The 16,050-nt window shown below is 43.1% G+C and overlaps 1 protein-coding gene and 2 long non-coding RNA genes across 4 annotated transcripts in view; 1 reads left to right on the top strand and 2 right to left on the bottom strand.

The window, feature by feature from the left end:
• LOC142251355 (diacylglycerol kinase eta-like) overlaps nucleotides 1-16,050 on the bottom strand; it is a 238,719-nt gene that overhangs the window by 22,541 nt on the left and 200,128 nt on the right. For both annotated transcript variants that reach the window (XM_075324067.1, XM_075324066.1), the window contains exons 23-26: nucleotides 15,873-16,007; nucleotides 14,027-14,193; nucleotides 11,428-11,545; nucleotides 9,137-9,223 (exon numbers count right to left, since the gene is read on the bottom strand). In XM_075324067.1, the coding sequence (XP_075180182.1) occupies nucleotides 9,137-9,223; nucleotides 11,428-11,545; nucleotides 14,027-14,193; nucleotides 15,873-16,007 (507 nt within the window). The remainder of the gene's footprint in view (nucleotides 1-9,136; nucleotides 9,224-11,427; nucleotides 11,546-14,026; nucleotides 14,194-15,872; nucleotides 16,008-16,050) is intronic.
• On the bottom strand, nucleotides 220-4,123 carry LOC142251357 (uncharacterized). Its single transcript, XR_012725309.1, has 3 exons — nucleotides 3,640-4,123; nucleotides 3,390-3,539; nucleotides 220-1,122 (listed from the first exon to the last, which is right to left on the bottom strand). It is a non-coding gene; the product is annotated as an uncharacterized LOC142251357 (long non-coding RNA).
• On the top strand, nucleotides 4,182-8,117 carry LOC142251356 (uncharacterized). Its single transcript, XR_012725308.1, has 3 exons — nucleotides 4,182-4,697; nucleotides 4,798-4,947; nucleotides 7,215-8,117. It is a non-coding gene; the product is annotated as an uncharacterized LOC142251356 (long non-coding RNA).

Genomic DNA, 16,050 nt, shown 5'->3' with positions numbered 1-16,050 from the left:
GTCACTTAGTTTCCTGGGTGAAGCAGTTATTATAGAATCACAGCTTTCTCTGCTGAAGATCTAGCAGAGTTGTTAAATACTTGAACAAAATGCACATCTCCATTTTTATGCTCTCTTCACATAGAATTGCCACTCCATGATAGCATTAGAAAATCAGACAGAACCGGAGTGTTTATAGGCAAAATACAAAAGTTTTTATTGAAGTTAATTTACATCACATTTAAAAGATGAAACATACAGTTAAAAGTTAGTGCTGAAAAAAAGGGGGAAAGAACACCCATGAAAAGTGAGACTACAGGGCAAGCTCATATATCTATCAAAGGTATAGGGTTTTTTTTGGCCATACCTGCTCAAGTAGTGAGCTAAACATAAAGGAAAATATCCAGAGCCTTATGCCAAACACTTACCCATTATGATTGAGCTTTGCACCTGCGTCTCACAGTTCAGAAGGACCCAACCGACGTACGTTTCGCATAGTACATTTACAGCTTCCTCAGGGCGGGTTCACGATCTCAAATCCCAAACCGGAACTTATATATACATAAAAACATGTTCCCATTGGTTGTCCCACATGTCCGTCAAGAAGGATCGCAATATCGGCGCATGCGCCTCACGGACGAGACGTCCACTTCCGCCCAGCCCGGCAATACATAGAGGGGAGGTACCCGGAAATCCAGGTTACCATGGACGCCTGTACGTCACTACCCTCATCATAGATGCGCCGGGCAGGGCGGAGGGACGAATCGTACCCATGACGCGCACGCGCACCACGATCCCTCAGAGCATGAAAGGAAGTACTGCAGACCGATACGTATATACCGTTAACTCTGCATATACCAGTAAAGAATTAACAGGAACATGTCTCGTAACCATAGCATGGAGAGATGAAGGCATCAGATTCATATAGAGTATACACATATGTTAAACACAAAGGTAAAAGAGAGATTTGTTATAGGAAAGAATACACCGATTTCTGATTCTCTTCAATTGATGGTAGTCAGGTGTTACTTTCATATTTTCTTCCATATTTTATATCACTCTTATTCTTCCCTTTGTTCTCATATTATTATCTCCTCCTTTCATACTCAATACCATTCCATGTCTTAAGCCACACTATAGATCCTATAGGTCAGAATTGAGAAAGAATGGTTTTAGAAAACAAATAGCACAAGAATTAAAAAGGACAAACATTTAAAAATACAATTAAAAAAGATATCCTCTTAACACGGGAAAAGGTCTTATAACATAAATCATAGGAATTCAGAAAAGGAGGATTTTATTAACCTCCTATTTTCATAAAAATGGTGCAAAATTGACTGCTTCATTCAGTCCAATGGGGGCAATGGTATCTAACAGAATGATCCATCGCATTTCTTTCTGCGCCAACAATTTTTTAACATTCCCCCCTCTTATTCCTAAATGGATCACATCTATCCCTCTTGCCATAAATGTCTTCGGATCACATGAGTGAAATTGCCTAAAGTGGCGAGGGATAGTTTTCAGTGTTGTAATATCGGTTGCTGTCTTTGCCGCCACAATGTCCCTCACATGCTCTCTAATCCTTATTCTTAGTTCTCTCGATGTTAAACCAATGTAGATCTTATCACAGCCACAAGTGGCGTAGTATATTACATTGGTGGTATCACATGAGATATGTTCCCTAATGGAATAAGTTTTTGTACCATCACTGGTCACAAACTCTGAGCAGCGAGAGACATTGGGGCAGGAAAGACAGCGACCACACGGGAAACAGCCATGAACCGGACCAGGTAATCCAAAAATATATTCTTTTTGTGGGGCAACATAATGGCTTTTCACCAAAATATCTCTCAAGTTTCTGCAACGCCTGGCAGTCATCATAGGCACATCTGGCAAGAATGATTTAATAGAGGGATCCGATTGGAGGACATGCCAATATTTTTTAAAAATTTGTTTCATGTCACTCCACTTCTCATTAAATGTTGAAATGAATCTGATGTTTTGAGATTCATTCTGCACTGCCCTTTTAGTTCGTCCACCTCCCTCACGCAATAACTCATCACGGGGAGCTATGTTTGCTCGTTGGTATGCCCTCTTAACACAGCGATCACTATAGCCCCTTGCCTTAAATCTCATCCTTAGATCATTTGCTTGGTCATGAAAAGAATCTTCCCGGGAACAGATCCGCTTGATCCTAAGGTACTGTCCAACCGGGATAGCCGAAATAGTTGAGTTGGTATGTGCTGAGGTGGCATGGAGCAATGAGTTCACAGACGTCGGCTTCCTGAAAACATCCGTCTGTAGAGCCATCGCCCCATCCACAGAAATTCTAATATCTAGAAAATCAATTTCACTTGCACTATGGCAAAAAGTCAATTTGATGTTATATATGTTGTCATTAAGCTGGTCCCCGAACCTCTCAAGCTCAGATGGTGTACCATGCCATATTATGAAGAGGTCATCAATGTATCTGACCCACAGCTGTGTCAAGGGGGCGGCCCATGCGCCCCCGCCTTCGAACAAGCCTCTCTCCCAGTACCCAAGAAAGAGGCCCGCGTACGAAGGCGCACAGGCCGCGCCCATGGCGGTCCCCCGCCTCTGTAGATAATATCTGTCTTTAAAGACAAACAGGTTGTGGGTCAGCACATATTCAAGAAGCTCGAGGACCAACTCGCAGACACGACTATCCCAGTTGCTGACACTCAAAAAGAATCGGACTGCCCTCAAACCATCATCATGCCGAATACACGTATATAGTGATTCGACATCAGCCACCACCAAAAGGGTCTCAGAGTCCACATGGATCCCGTCAATTCTCTTCAATACCTCAGTCGTGTCACGTACATAGGACGGAAGGGTCTCGACTAATGGTCTCAAATAGTATTCGATAAACTGGCAGATTGGACTGCACAGCCCCTCCATCCCAGACACGATAGGTCTTCCAGGTGGATTGACGGGATCCTTGTGGACCTTAGGCAGTAGATACAATGTTGGAATCTTGGGGTATCTAACAACCAGTCCATCAAAGACCCTCTTGGTTATGACCCCTTGTTCATAAGCATCATTAAGGATGAGATATAATTCAGCCGAGAATGAGACCAGCGGGGAGGAGTCCAGTTTCGTATATGTAACTTTATCCCGTAACTGCCTGTGGGCCTCCCTCTCATACATTTCAATCGGCCATATCACAACATTCCCGCCCTTATCGGCGGCCTTAAAGACCACGTCCTTCATATTTTGTAATTCGACAAGAGCCTTTCTTTGGACCACCGTAAGATTGTCATGTGCCCGGCGTGTGGAAATCCCACGCAGCTCGTCAGTGACAAGCTTAGTGAACACCTCCACCGCCGGGCACAGAGATAAGGGGGGGAAAGTCGTGGATTTAGGCATTATCTTAGAAGGAAACCCACCTGGCAGATCGGTAGATTGTTCATCTAATAGATCTTCAAGATCCTGGAGTGCTCGCCGCTCCGTCTCATCCTCGGCCGAAGAGGCAGAGGTTCTGGTATGTAGCTTCTTAAGAATGAGCTTGCGTGAAAAGAGGTGGACATCTTTTAATGCTGAAAAGAAGTTAAATGCATTACTAGGAGAGAATGTTAAGCCCTTGTTCAAAACCTGAATCTGGGCGGTGGACAAATGATGTTTAGAAAGATTGATTACCTGCAGCTCCCCACCAGTTTTATTCTTGGTTTGAGCCTGGTTCTTATTTTTAGATGGCCGCAATCGATTATTCCAATTAATTCTCCCTGTTTCATGATTACCCCTCATGGGCATGGATCCATTTCCACCAGTTGCAGTTTCCTCCCCTGAAGTACACGAAGTCATTGATCCGGATCTGGATCGATTGAATCCAGGTCTATAATAGGGGTGTGATCTCTCCTTCTTATTACGCCATCTATACATTTTATTACTCTGTTTATCTTCCAGATCTCTCTGTAATTTTTGGATCTTCCTCCCCTGTATTTCTTTACCCCAGATATCAACCTCAGTATCAAGATCCTCATTGCACTTTTTCAAAGCAGCTGGTGTCAAGTTTTTTTCCATATTGTTATAGAGTTCAATAATTTCCACCTCTAGGGTTTTAAGGGATTCCTTATCAAGATCTATCAGAAGCTCAAGAAATTGTCTCGAGCAGGTAGTGGCGGCATTCTCCCATCTATTAATACCTTAGAGTCCAGGTATTCCCTTCCTTTGTGGTGGACAATGAAGTATTTAAAAATAGATGGGAGAATGCCGCCACTACCTGCTCGAGACAATTTCTTGAGCTTCTGATAGATCTTGATAAGGAATCCCTTAAAACCCTAGAGGTGGAAATTATTGAACTCTATAACAATATGGAAAAAAACTTGACACCAGCTGCTTTGAAAAAGTGCAATGAGGATCTTGATACTGAGGTTGATATCTGGGGTAAAGAAATACAGGGGAGGAAGATCCAAAAATTACAGAGAGATCTGGAAGATAAACAGAGTAATAAAATGTATAGATGGCGTAATAAGAAGGAGAGATCACACCCCTATTATAGACCTGGATTCAATCGATCCAGATCCGGATCAATGACTTCGTGTACTTCAGGGGAGGAAACTGCAACTGGTGGAAATGGATCCATGCCCATGAGGGGTAATCATGAAACAGGGAGAATTAATTGGAATAATCGATTGCGGCCATCTAAAAATAAGAACCAGGCTCAAACCAAGAATAAAACTGGTGGGGAGCTGCAGGTAATCAATCTTTCTAAACATCATTTGTCCACCGCCCAGATTCAGGTTTTGAACAAGGGCTTAACATTCTCTCCTAGTAATGCATTTAACTTCTTTTCAGCATTAAAAGATGTCCACCTCTTTTCACGCAAGCTCATTCTTAAGAAGCTACATACCAGAACCTCTGCCTCTTCGGCCGAGGATGAGACGGAGCGGCGAGCACTCCAGGATCTTGAAGATCTATTAGATGAACAATCTACCGATCTGCCAGGTGGGTTTCCTTCTAAGATAATGCCTAAATCCACGACTTTCCCCCCCTTATCTCTGTGCCCGGCGGTGGAGGTGTTCACTAAGCTTGTCACTGACGAGCTGCGTGGGATTTCCACACGCCGGGCACATGACAATCTTACGGTGGTCCAAAGAAAGGCTCTTGTCGAATTACAAAATATGAAGGACGTGGTCTTTAAGGCCGCCGATAAGGGCGGGAATGTTGTGATATGGCCGATTGAAATGTATGAGAGGGAGGCCCACAGGCAGTTACGGGATAAAGTTACATATACGAAACTGGACTCCTCCCCGCTGGTCTCATTCTCGGCTGAATTATATCTCATCCTTAATGATGCTTATGAACAAGGGGTCATAACCAAGAGGGTCTTTGATGGACTGGTTGTTAGATACCCCAAGATTCCAACATTGTATCTACTGCCTAAGGTCCACAAGGATCCCGTCAATCCACCTGGAAGACCTATCGTGTCTGGGATGGAGGGGCTGTGCAGTCCAATCTGCCAGTTTATCGAATACTATTTGAGACCATTAGTCGAGACCCTTCCGTCCTATGTACGTGACACGACTGAGGTATTGAAGAGAATTGACGGGATCCATGTGGACTCTGAGACCCTTTTGGTGGTGGCTGATGTCGAATCACTATATACGTGTATTCGGCATGATGATGGTTTGAGGGCAGTCCGATTCTTTTTGAGTGTCAGCAACTGGGATAGTCGTGTCTGCGAGTTGGTCCTCGAGCTTCTTGAATATGTGCTGACCCACAACCTGTTTGTCTTTAAAGACAGATATTATCTACAGAGGCGGGGGACCGCCATGGGCGCGGCCTGTGCGCCTTCGTACGCGGGCCTCTTTCTTGGGTACTGGGAGAGAGGCTTGTTCGAAGGCGGGGGCGCATGGGCCGCCCCCTTGACACAGCTGTGGGTCAGATACATTGATGACCTCTTCATAATATGGCATGGTACACCATCTGAGCTTGAGAGGTTCGGGGACCAGCTTAATGACAACATATATAACATCAAATTGACTTTTTGCCATAGTGCAAGTGAAATTGATTTTCTAGATATTAGAATTTCTGTGGATGGGGCGATGGCTCTACAGACGGATGTTTTCAGGAAGCCGACGTCTGTGAACTCATTGCTCCATGCCACCTCAGCACATACCAACTCAACTATTTCGGCTATCCCGGTTGGACAGTACCTTAGGATCAAGCGGATCTGTTCCCGGGAAGATTCTTTTCATGACCAAGCAAATGATCTAAGGATGAGATTTAAGGCAAGGGGCTATAGTGATCGCTGTGTTAAGAGGGCATACCAACGAGCAAACATAGCTCCCCGTGATGAGTTATTGCGTGAGGGAGGTGGACGAACTAAAAGGGCAGTGCAGAATGAATCTCAAAACATCAGATTCATTTCAACATTTAATGAGAAGTGGAGTGACATGAAACAAATTTTTAAAAAATATTGGCATGTCCTCCAATCGGATCCCTCTATTAAATCATTCTTGCCAGATGTGCCTATGATGACTGCCAGGCGTTGCAGAAACTTGAGAGATATTTTGGTGAAAAGCCATTATGTTGCCCCACAAAAAGAATATATTTTTGGATTACCTGGTCCGGTTCATGGCTGTTTCCCGTGTGGTCGCTGTCTTTCCTGCCCCAATGTCTCTCGCTGCTCAGAGTTTGTGACCAGTGATGGTACAAAAACTTATTCCATTAGGGAACATATCTCATGTGATACCACCAATGTAATATACTACGCCACTTGTGGCTGTGATAAGATCTACATTGGTTTAACATCGAGAGAACTAAGAATAAGGATTAGAGAGCATGTGAGGGACATTGTGGCGGCAAAGACAGCAACCGATATTACAACACTGAAAACTATCCCTCGCCACTTTAGGCAATTTCACTCATGTGATCCGAAGACATTTATGGCAAGAGGGATAGATGTGATCCATTTAGGAATAAGAGGGGGGAATGTTAAAAAATTGTTGGCGCAGAAAGAAATGCGATGGATCATTCTGTTAGATACCATTGCCCCCATTGGACTGAATGAAGCAGTCAATTTTGCACCATTTTTATGAAAATAGGAGGTTAATAAAATCCTCCTTTTCTGAATTCCTATGATTTATGTTATAAGACCTTTTCCCGTGTTAAGAGGATATCTTTTTTAATTGTATTTTTAAATGTTTGTCCTTTTTAATTCTTGTGCTATTTGTTTTCTAAAACCATTCTTTCTCAATTCTGACCTATAGGATCTATAGTGTGGCTTAAGACATGGAATGGTATTGAGTATGAAAGGAGGAGATAATAATATGAGAACAAAGGGAAGAATAAGAGTGATATAAAATATGGAAGAAAATATGAAAGTAACACCTGACTACCATCAATTGAAGAGAATCAGAAATCGGTGTATTCTTTCCTATAACAAATCTCTCTTTTACCTTTGTGTTTAACATATGTGTATACTCTATATGAATCTGATGCCTTCATCTCTCCATGCTATGGTTACGAGACATGTTCCTGTTAATTCTTTACTGGTATATGCAGAGTTAACGGTATATACGTATCGGTCTGCAGTACTTCCTTTCATGCTCTGAGGGATCGTGGTGCGCGTGCGCGTCATGGGTACGATTCGTCCCTCCGCCCTGCCCGGCGCATCTATGATGAGGGTAGTGACGTACAGGCGTCCATGGTAACCTGGATTTCCGGGTACCTCCCCTCTATGTATTGCCGGGCTGGGCGGAAGTGGACGTCTCGTCCGTGAGGCGCATGCGCCGATATTGCGATCCTTCTTGACGGACATGTGGGACAACCAATGGGAACATGTTTTTATGTATATATAAGTTCCGGTTTGGGATTTGAGATCGTGAACCCGCCCTGAGGAAGCTGTAAATGTACTATGCGAAACGTACGTCGGTTGGGTCCTTCTGAACTGTGAGACGCAGGTGCAAAGCTCAATCATAATGGGTAAGTGTTTGGCATAAGGCTCTGGATATTTTCCTTTATGTTTAGCTCACTACTTGAGCAGGTATGGCCAAAAAAAACCCTATACCTTTGATAGATATATGAGCTTGCCCTGTAGTCTCACTTTTCATGGGTGTTCTTTCCCCCTTTTTTTCAGCACTAACTTTTAACTGTATGTTTCATCTTTTAAATGTGATGTAAATTAACTTCAATAAAAACTTTTGTATTTTGCCTATAAACACTCCGGTTCTGTCTGATTTTCAGATCTAGCAGAGTTCAGTTGTTGAGCTGTGTATAACCCGCCCACTACACAGCTCTCTGTGTGCATTGTATAGTGACAGAGAGATGCTAATCAGTTGTAGAAGCATGGTTGGACTAGGAGGCACCAGTCCAGTTGTCCTGTAGTGATAATCTCCTGCTAATAAAATACTGATTATACTCAAACAGCAAAACACAGCCTAGTGAAATCAGAGTCTCTTTGCCAACATCATGGTGGTCTCAGATGACATAGCAAAAACCTGCAGACAGATGCCCATTAAATGTGAGCATAGATAATCACTTGCTTTTCTTTGTCTTCATTTATATGAACAGGCTTAATTTGGTGATTTCACAACAGGCAATGGTGCAGATTTATTAACACTGTGATAACTGGGTTAACCATGGCTGCCTTCTTCCAAAAACAGGTCTACCACTGTCTACTGGTTTTGTTTGAGGACAATGGAAGATGAGGATAAAACCATCTGCACTGGTGTGTAAAGAATGAGATTAGCACAGTCCAATAATGTGATTTATTCAACGCGTTTCGAAGTGAAACTCCTTCATCAGGCCACACCTGATGAAGGAATTTCACTCCGAAACACGTTGAATAAATCACATTTTAGGACTTTACTAATCCCATTCTTCACACGGCAGTGCGGGCGGTTTTACCCTCATCTTCCATTGGCAGCTGTCTATACCCCGGTCTGCAGCAGCCGTGTCCATGCTTTTTCAGTGAGAAGATCCCTGTATGCCATATCACCATCATCTCATAGAGAAGACACCATTGCGCTTTTGTCTCTCCTGATACAGGTTCTGTTTGGCATTTGGTTTTTCCATACTTACATATTCATCTGAACAAATTACAACTACAAAGAACAATAATAAAAAAAAAAACACCGGTACATTTTTAAGACATCACATGATAAACGTATTGCATTTGCCATAAATTTACCTGCTTACTTCCCATAAAGGCTCTGGTCTCGGTGTACAATGCCTTGACACTAATTGCCACATCAACTGCTGTGTTTCTGCTCAGCAACTACAGAAGGAAAATGAACATGAAAATGTTAGGTAATAACTCTGTGTTAATGTCTATACATTGTGTATCCCAAGTTATGCATGGATTTTTTTACCAATATTTATTCCCTTAGACCCTTGGAATATTAGACTCCTTTCTTCTATTCTCTCACCCTCCTCTCCTCTATACTCTCACCCCCCTCATTTCTATACTCTCACCCTCCTCTCTTCTATACTCTCACCCTTCTCACTTCTATACTCTCACCCTCCTCTCTTCTATACTCCCCCTCCTCATTTCTGTACTTTCCCCCTCCTCTCTTCTATACTCTCACCATCCTCACTTCTATACTCTCACCCTAATCTCTTCTATACTCTCACCCTCCTCTCTTCTATATTCTCACCCTCGTCTCTTCTATACTCTCATCCTCCTCTCTTCTATAATCTCACCCTCCTCACTTCTATACTCTCACCCTTCTCACTTCTATACTCTCACCTTCATCACTTCTATACTCTCACCCCCTCACTTCTATACTCTCACCCTCCTCTCTTCTATAATCTCACCCTCCACTCCCCTATAATCCCACCCTCCTCTCTTCTATAATCTCACCCTCCTCTCTTCTATAATCTCACCCTCCTCACTTCTATACTGTCACCCTCCTCACTTCTATATTCTCACCCTCCTCACTTCTATACTGTCACCCTCCTCACTTCTATACTGTCACCCTCCTCACTTCTATACTGTCACCCTCCTCACTTCTATACTGTCACCCTCCTCACTTCTATACTGTCACCCTCCTCACTTCTATACTCTCACCCTCCTCACTTCTATACTCTCACCCTCCTCACTTCTATACTCTCACCCTCCTCACTTCTATACTCTCACCCTCCTCACTTCTATACTCTCACCCTCCTCACTTCTATACTCTTATCCTACTCATTTCTCTACTCTCACCCTACAAATTGGTAAGGTTTACCGATTACCGGTCTAATGATGCCACCAGTCGGTCCATGTGAACAGACAGCCAATAAAGAAAAACAAGTCCTGTTTAAAAATGGATGCTTTGGTTTCAGTTTTTTAGTTTTGTTCTGTTTCTAACAGATCCGTTGTTACCAGAGGTGTCTCCTCTAGTTTTCTGGACATGTGCAGTGCAGAGTTGCCAACCATTCAGAAATTCCTGTACAGTCCAGAAATAAGGACACTGTGTTGCCCTCTCCGTGAAAAAAATATGTACGGCATCCGTGATTTTTTTGAAGATAAAGAAACTAGTACCGAGCACTCAAGCATTTGAATGCTCACCCAACATTACGAGTGCAGAGCACAGTAGTGCTCACTCAACATTACGAGTACCGAGCACCCGAGCATGGTAGTGTTCAGTCAACATTATGAGTATCGCGCACCCAAGCATGGTATTGCTCACTAAAAATTATGAGTACCGAGCACCTGAGCATGGTAGTGCTCACTTAACATTACAAGTACAGAGCACCTGAACATGGTAGTGCTCACTCAACATTATGTGTACAGAGCAGTCGAGCATGGTAGTGCTCACTCAACATTACGAGTACTAAGCAACCGAGCTGGAAGTGCTGACTTAACATTACGAGTACCGATCATGCAAGCATGGTAGTGATCACTCAACATGAGTACTGAACACCCGAGCATGGTAGTGGTCACTCAACATTACGAGTACTGAGCACCCGAGCATGGCAGTTCTCACTCAACATTATGAGTACTGAGCACCCGAGCATGGTAGTGCTTACTCAACATTACAAGTACCGAGCACCCTAGCCTTGTAGTACTTACTCAACCTTATGAGTACCAAGCATCCGAGAATGGTAGTGCTTACTCAACATTACGAGTACCGAGCACCCGAGCATAGTAGTGCTCACTCAACATTACAAGCACCGATCACCCGAGCATGGTAGTGCTTACTCAATATTACCAGTAACGACCACCAGAGCATGGAAGTGCTAACTCAACATTACGAGTACCGAGCACCTGAGCCTTGTAGTGCTTACTCAACCTTATGAGTACCGAGCATGGTAATGCTTACTCAACATTACGAGTACCGAGCACCAGAGTATGGCAGTGCTTACTCAACATTATGAGTACCGAGCACCCTAGCCTTGTAGTGCTTACTCAACATTATGAGTACTGACCACCCGAGCATAGTAGTGCTCGCTCATCATTAATTTTCTTTAGAGATATTAAAATATTGTTGTTCCTACCTCCGGTGAATTGTTTATCTTGTTGGAAAAAGCATCACTTAATACTCCGTTGCTGCCGTTTACAGCGTGAGCGAGTTCCTGTTCTATGGCCTTGTGTGATTTAGCAGCTTCCCGGATTCTGCATATAAACAAACATAATTTTACCAGGATGGATGAAAGATTGTCAAATAACAAAATTCAATCAAGTTAGGCGGGCTTTACACTTTGCGACATCGGTAACGATATATCGTCGGGGTCACGTCGTTAGTGATGCACATCCGGCGCCGTTAGCGACATCGCAGCGTGTGAAACCAAGGAGCGACGATCAACGATTGCAAAAACGTCAAAAATCGTTGATCGGTGATACGTCGCTCCTTTTCATAATATCGCTGCTGCTGCCAGTACGATGTTGTTTGTCGTTCATGCAGCACCACACATCGCAGGAACGACAAAAATCTCCTTACCTGCCTCCACCGGTGTTGCGGAAGGAAGGAGGATGTTATGTCCCGCTCATCTCCGCCCCTCCGCTTCTATTGGCCGGCTGCTTAGTGACGTCGCGGTGACGTTGCGGTGACGCCGAACGCACCTCCCCCTTGAGGCGGTCACAGCGACGTCGCCGACCAGGTATGTGCATGTGAAGCTGCCGTAGCGATAATGTTCGCTACAGCAGCAATCACCACATATCGCATGTGCGACGGGGGTAGGTGCTATTGCGCTCAACATCGCTAGCAATTGCTAACGATATCGCAGCGTGTAAAGCCCGCCTTAGTGTATGGCACATCCCCTTTATGATTGGTTTCCCATAGTTTATATCATGCCAAACTTTTTTTACCCAAAACAACCAATAGACACAAGCAAAGATGCTGAGGATATGGTCTTATGTGAGCAAGGGGATCACACAAATCCCAAGGAAGTGTAGTTCAATGTATTTTTAAAATATTGATGTTTAAAGGGAATGTGTCAGCAGGATTTCACCCCCCAAACAATTTATATGTGCATGTAGCTCTTTCAAAGACAAGTCCAGCAATAACTTTACATGGTCAGTGTATTCCTCCATTACTGAGAAATCAGCATTTGAATGGATAGGTAAATGAGGCTGAAGGACTATGGTAGATCTGAAGCCCCTAGAATGAGCATATACCCTATAGTAAGTAAATAGGTAACTAGTAGTAGTACATGTAACTAACATATGGTGCTTGTTTAACACTTTTTGATAAAACAGCATAACACATAGTTTGCGCAGACACTGATGCACCCTTAGTTTGCAGAACAGCTTGAATTGCTTGATTGTGGCTGCTTATCCACCATTCGGATTATACTACGTTGTAACCTTTCATCAATTTCTCTCTGTTATTCACATCCAGGAAGATTAACTACAGTGCCATGGATTGTAGACTTCTTGATTATGTTGCACAACATGGACAAAGGAACATCAAGATCTTTGTAGATGGACTAGAAAACTTGAGATTGTTAATATTTTACTACAATTTTGGTTCTCAATTCCTCACACAGTTGTCTTCTTTTTCTATATTCCATGCTTAGTGTGGCATACATACATACCTTTTTTTTCTCTTTTTTTTGTACTCTGTACAGAGGCGTGATGCCACTTTCTGAGCTAGGCATTTCATTTATATAGCTACCCGGGACCAGTGGCCGCAGTTAGCCCCCGTCCTTCTCTGCCGTTATTTACACTGATGTCACTAACGGAAGGTGAGGTTTTAATACTAAAGTAGGACCGTCCTGACTGGTACACCTTGTCGCGGTGGGATGGCTTTTACACTTTTTGATCAAACAGTTTTAACCAAGTTTTAGCCCTATGTTATTTACATGTATTACTATTATTTACATATTATAAGGTATATACTCATTTTGTTTGTTTTTTCTCTTGGATGTTGTCTGTGAAATTGCCACAGTGTGAATAAATTTGGACTATTGCATATATACCATACTTATCTCTGGTTCTCATTTTTTTTGGCAGATCTGAATCCTCTATCACTCCAGTTCTATTATAAGCTGTACAATTTCAGTCAAAGGAGCCATTAGTCAAGTTGGAAGATGTGGCACTGGGCGGGGAATAGAGCTAGAGTGCCGGATGCTTCAGCCTCATTTGTATATCCATTCAAATGCTGAAAGAGCTGGAGTGACAGATGTTTCAACCTCATTTGCATATCCATGCAAAAGCTGATTTCTCAGTTATGGAGGAACGTATTGGCCATATAGAGCTGGAGTGACGGATGCTTCAGCCTCATTTGCATATTAGTTCAAATGCTGAAAAAGCTGGAGTGACAAAGGCTTCAACCTCATTTGCATATCCATTCAAATGCTGATTTCTCATTAATGGAGGAACGTATTGGCCATGTAAAGGTATTGCTGAACTTGTCTTTGAAGGGGCTACTTGCACATATAAATAAGTTGGTGGTTAAATTGGGCTGGCAGATTCCCTTTAAGTACAATTGTTCATATTGGTCTCCTTTAAAATGTGCAACTTCAAGCAGAATGCTATATAACCCATCAAGTTCTTCTTCAGACCAGGTAATCCCAATGCAGCACCAAAAAAGAAAAGAATCCCGTTATACAGTGCAAAAAAAATGCTGCCATATTGAAACTCCCTGATGTATACCTGCTAATAAGGTTCTCTGCGGAGCTTGCAAGTTGCTGCAGTTGAGCAAACTCTTCTTCGGTAAGGTACTCCATGGACTGTTGGGAATGAAGTCGGGGTCGAGGCACAGCCCTGTAGTTTTCCCCTTTTCTTTTGTCCTCCCATGATTTTAAAGTGCTCTCAAATGCCTAACCGGGAAGAGAAAATTCATGTATGAAGGAAATAAATCACCCTATATGTTAATTAAAACTAATAGTACTTTTTTTTCTAGTTCCAGATTTTTAGAAGCTTTTTCTAAATATAGACAGTGAATAAGAAACACAAAAATAACTTAGAATATATTTTAGTAATTGCACATGCAGCCGGAGCTGTGGACAGCACAATATAAAGAAGGAAAAGGGTAAGACGAGGGAGAGTGGTTACCTCTATTTTTGGGGTCAGGAGATTGCAGCACCTGGCCACATACACACTTGCACAGGCTAAAACTGCTAGCTATACAGATTCTCCTTGATTCGGTGCAGCAAGGTTTAAGCAGTTTGCCTGGTCTCCTAATTCAGGAAAAATTCCGGGTCTCAGCTGTTCTTAATTTCCCACTCACCTTTGCTTTAAATGATCTTCTTTCAGCTCAGGGAGTTGCCAGTCATAGCTTTGCTATAGTTAGCCTCAAGAGTGGACTAAGAAGTAGTTTTGGGAGCTATAAATGGAGATTGCTGCGTGGAAGTTGTATGGTGTTTTCCCTTCCTTTAATCCCATTTCAGTTTGCCTCACTTGTCTGTTCCCTTTATTCCTTCCTGTAGTTTGGTGTGCCTCATACGATTGCTGCTTCTTTTACCCCTGTCTGTCTTATCCCCTCTGTGTCTTTAACCTAGAGAGGGATTAGTGTTCCTGCTGCCCTGTGCACTAGATAGGGTTGTGTTCAGAGTAAGACATGGATAGGAACGTGATCTCCAGAAGGGGTGAGAAAACCCATGTAGGGACATCAGGGAGCTCAAGGCTGCTTATGGAAAGTGTAAGGGATTGTTCTTTTCTTCCCTAATGGCAGTGTATCCCTTCTCACATCCCGGCTTGTGCCCTCCAACCCTCTTTGTGGAGCGCGACATCCAGGAGCTGCCCTGGAGTGGTACCTGGTGCCTATAGTCAGACAAGTCCAACCTCACGATGAAGACTGGGTAGGCACTTGGTCACGCCCCTCTCAGGGTAAGCCTGGTTTTGGGATCAGAGAGTCTATGTCCCTCTCTTTCCTACATCACTATACCGTGACACACACAGAAAATGATACCTTATTAGGGCATATTATAGATGTCAGCTTTCGTTCTTCTCCATTGATAGACAACATGCAGAAAACTGATATGTTTTGTACACAGCTTCAGTATCGGGTGGAGATTTTGCAAAAGTGGTGAATTGAAGGAGCAGAGAATATGGAAAGGGGAATGTCTATTTGTCCAGACCTGGCTTCTTACAAATGATGCCATCATCTCGCTGCCTTCATTTTTTGGATAAAGTGTTGAATAGTGGTGCAGGACGCCTACTGTTTTTGGGCGCCGACCTCCATCTTTTGGAGCCGTTTTACACAAGGATTCTCCAAATAACAACTGATTAGGAAAAACGAGCCAGATCCCATCTTGCTTTGGTGGTAATAATCTGTGATTGAGCACCAAAGGTATGAAGTTGTCTCACCAAAATTTAACTGGATCTTTAAGTGTAAAAATGTACAGTATATACTTCTAGACTTTTTGGATGTCACTTTCACCAACATATCATGAATAGAGGAAAATCAGCAGTGTGTGTAACTCCTACATTTATACAACTATGGGCATTCTAATGGCTTTCTTCATCTATACCTTGCTTGCAGAAGCCCAGCACCTACCCTGTCTCTTGTAAGCATCTGCGCTCGGTTTTTGTGCTGAATCATCAGGACGCCAGGAGGTTGCACCCAAGCTTCTCCGTCCACTTGAACAGGAACCCCTTCTTCTCCCAAAATAGTAATTTTTACCACGCGACACTGTTGATGTGAAAATATATAAGGTTATAAGGTACCTTTTTAA

This window comes from Anomaloglossus baeobatrachus, chromosome 9 (genome assembly GCF_048569485.1).
Source record: "Anomaloglossus baeobatrachus isolate aAnoBae1 chromosome 9, aAnoBae1.hap1, whole genome shotgun sequence".
NCBI lineage: Eukaryota > Metazoa > Chordata > Amphibia > Anura > Aromobatidae > Anomaloglossus > Anomaloglossus baeobatrachus.
Note: the sequence above shows the minus strand (reverse complement) of the source record. Positions and strands in the feature narration are given on the sequence as shown.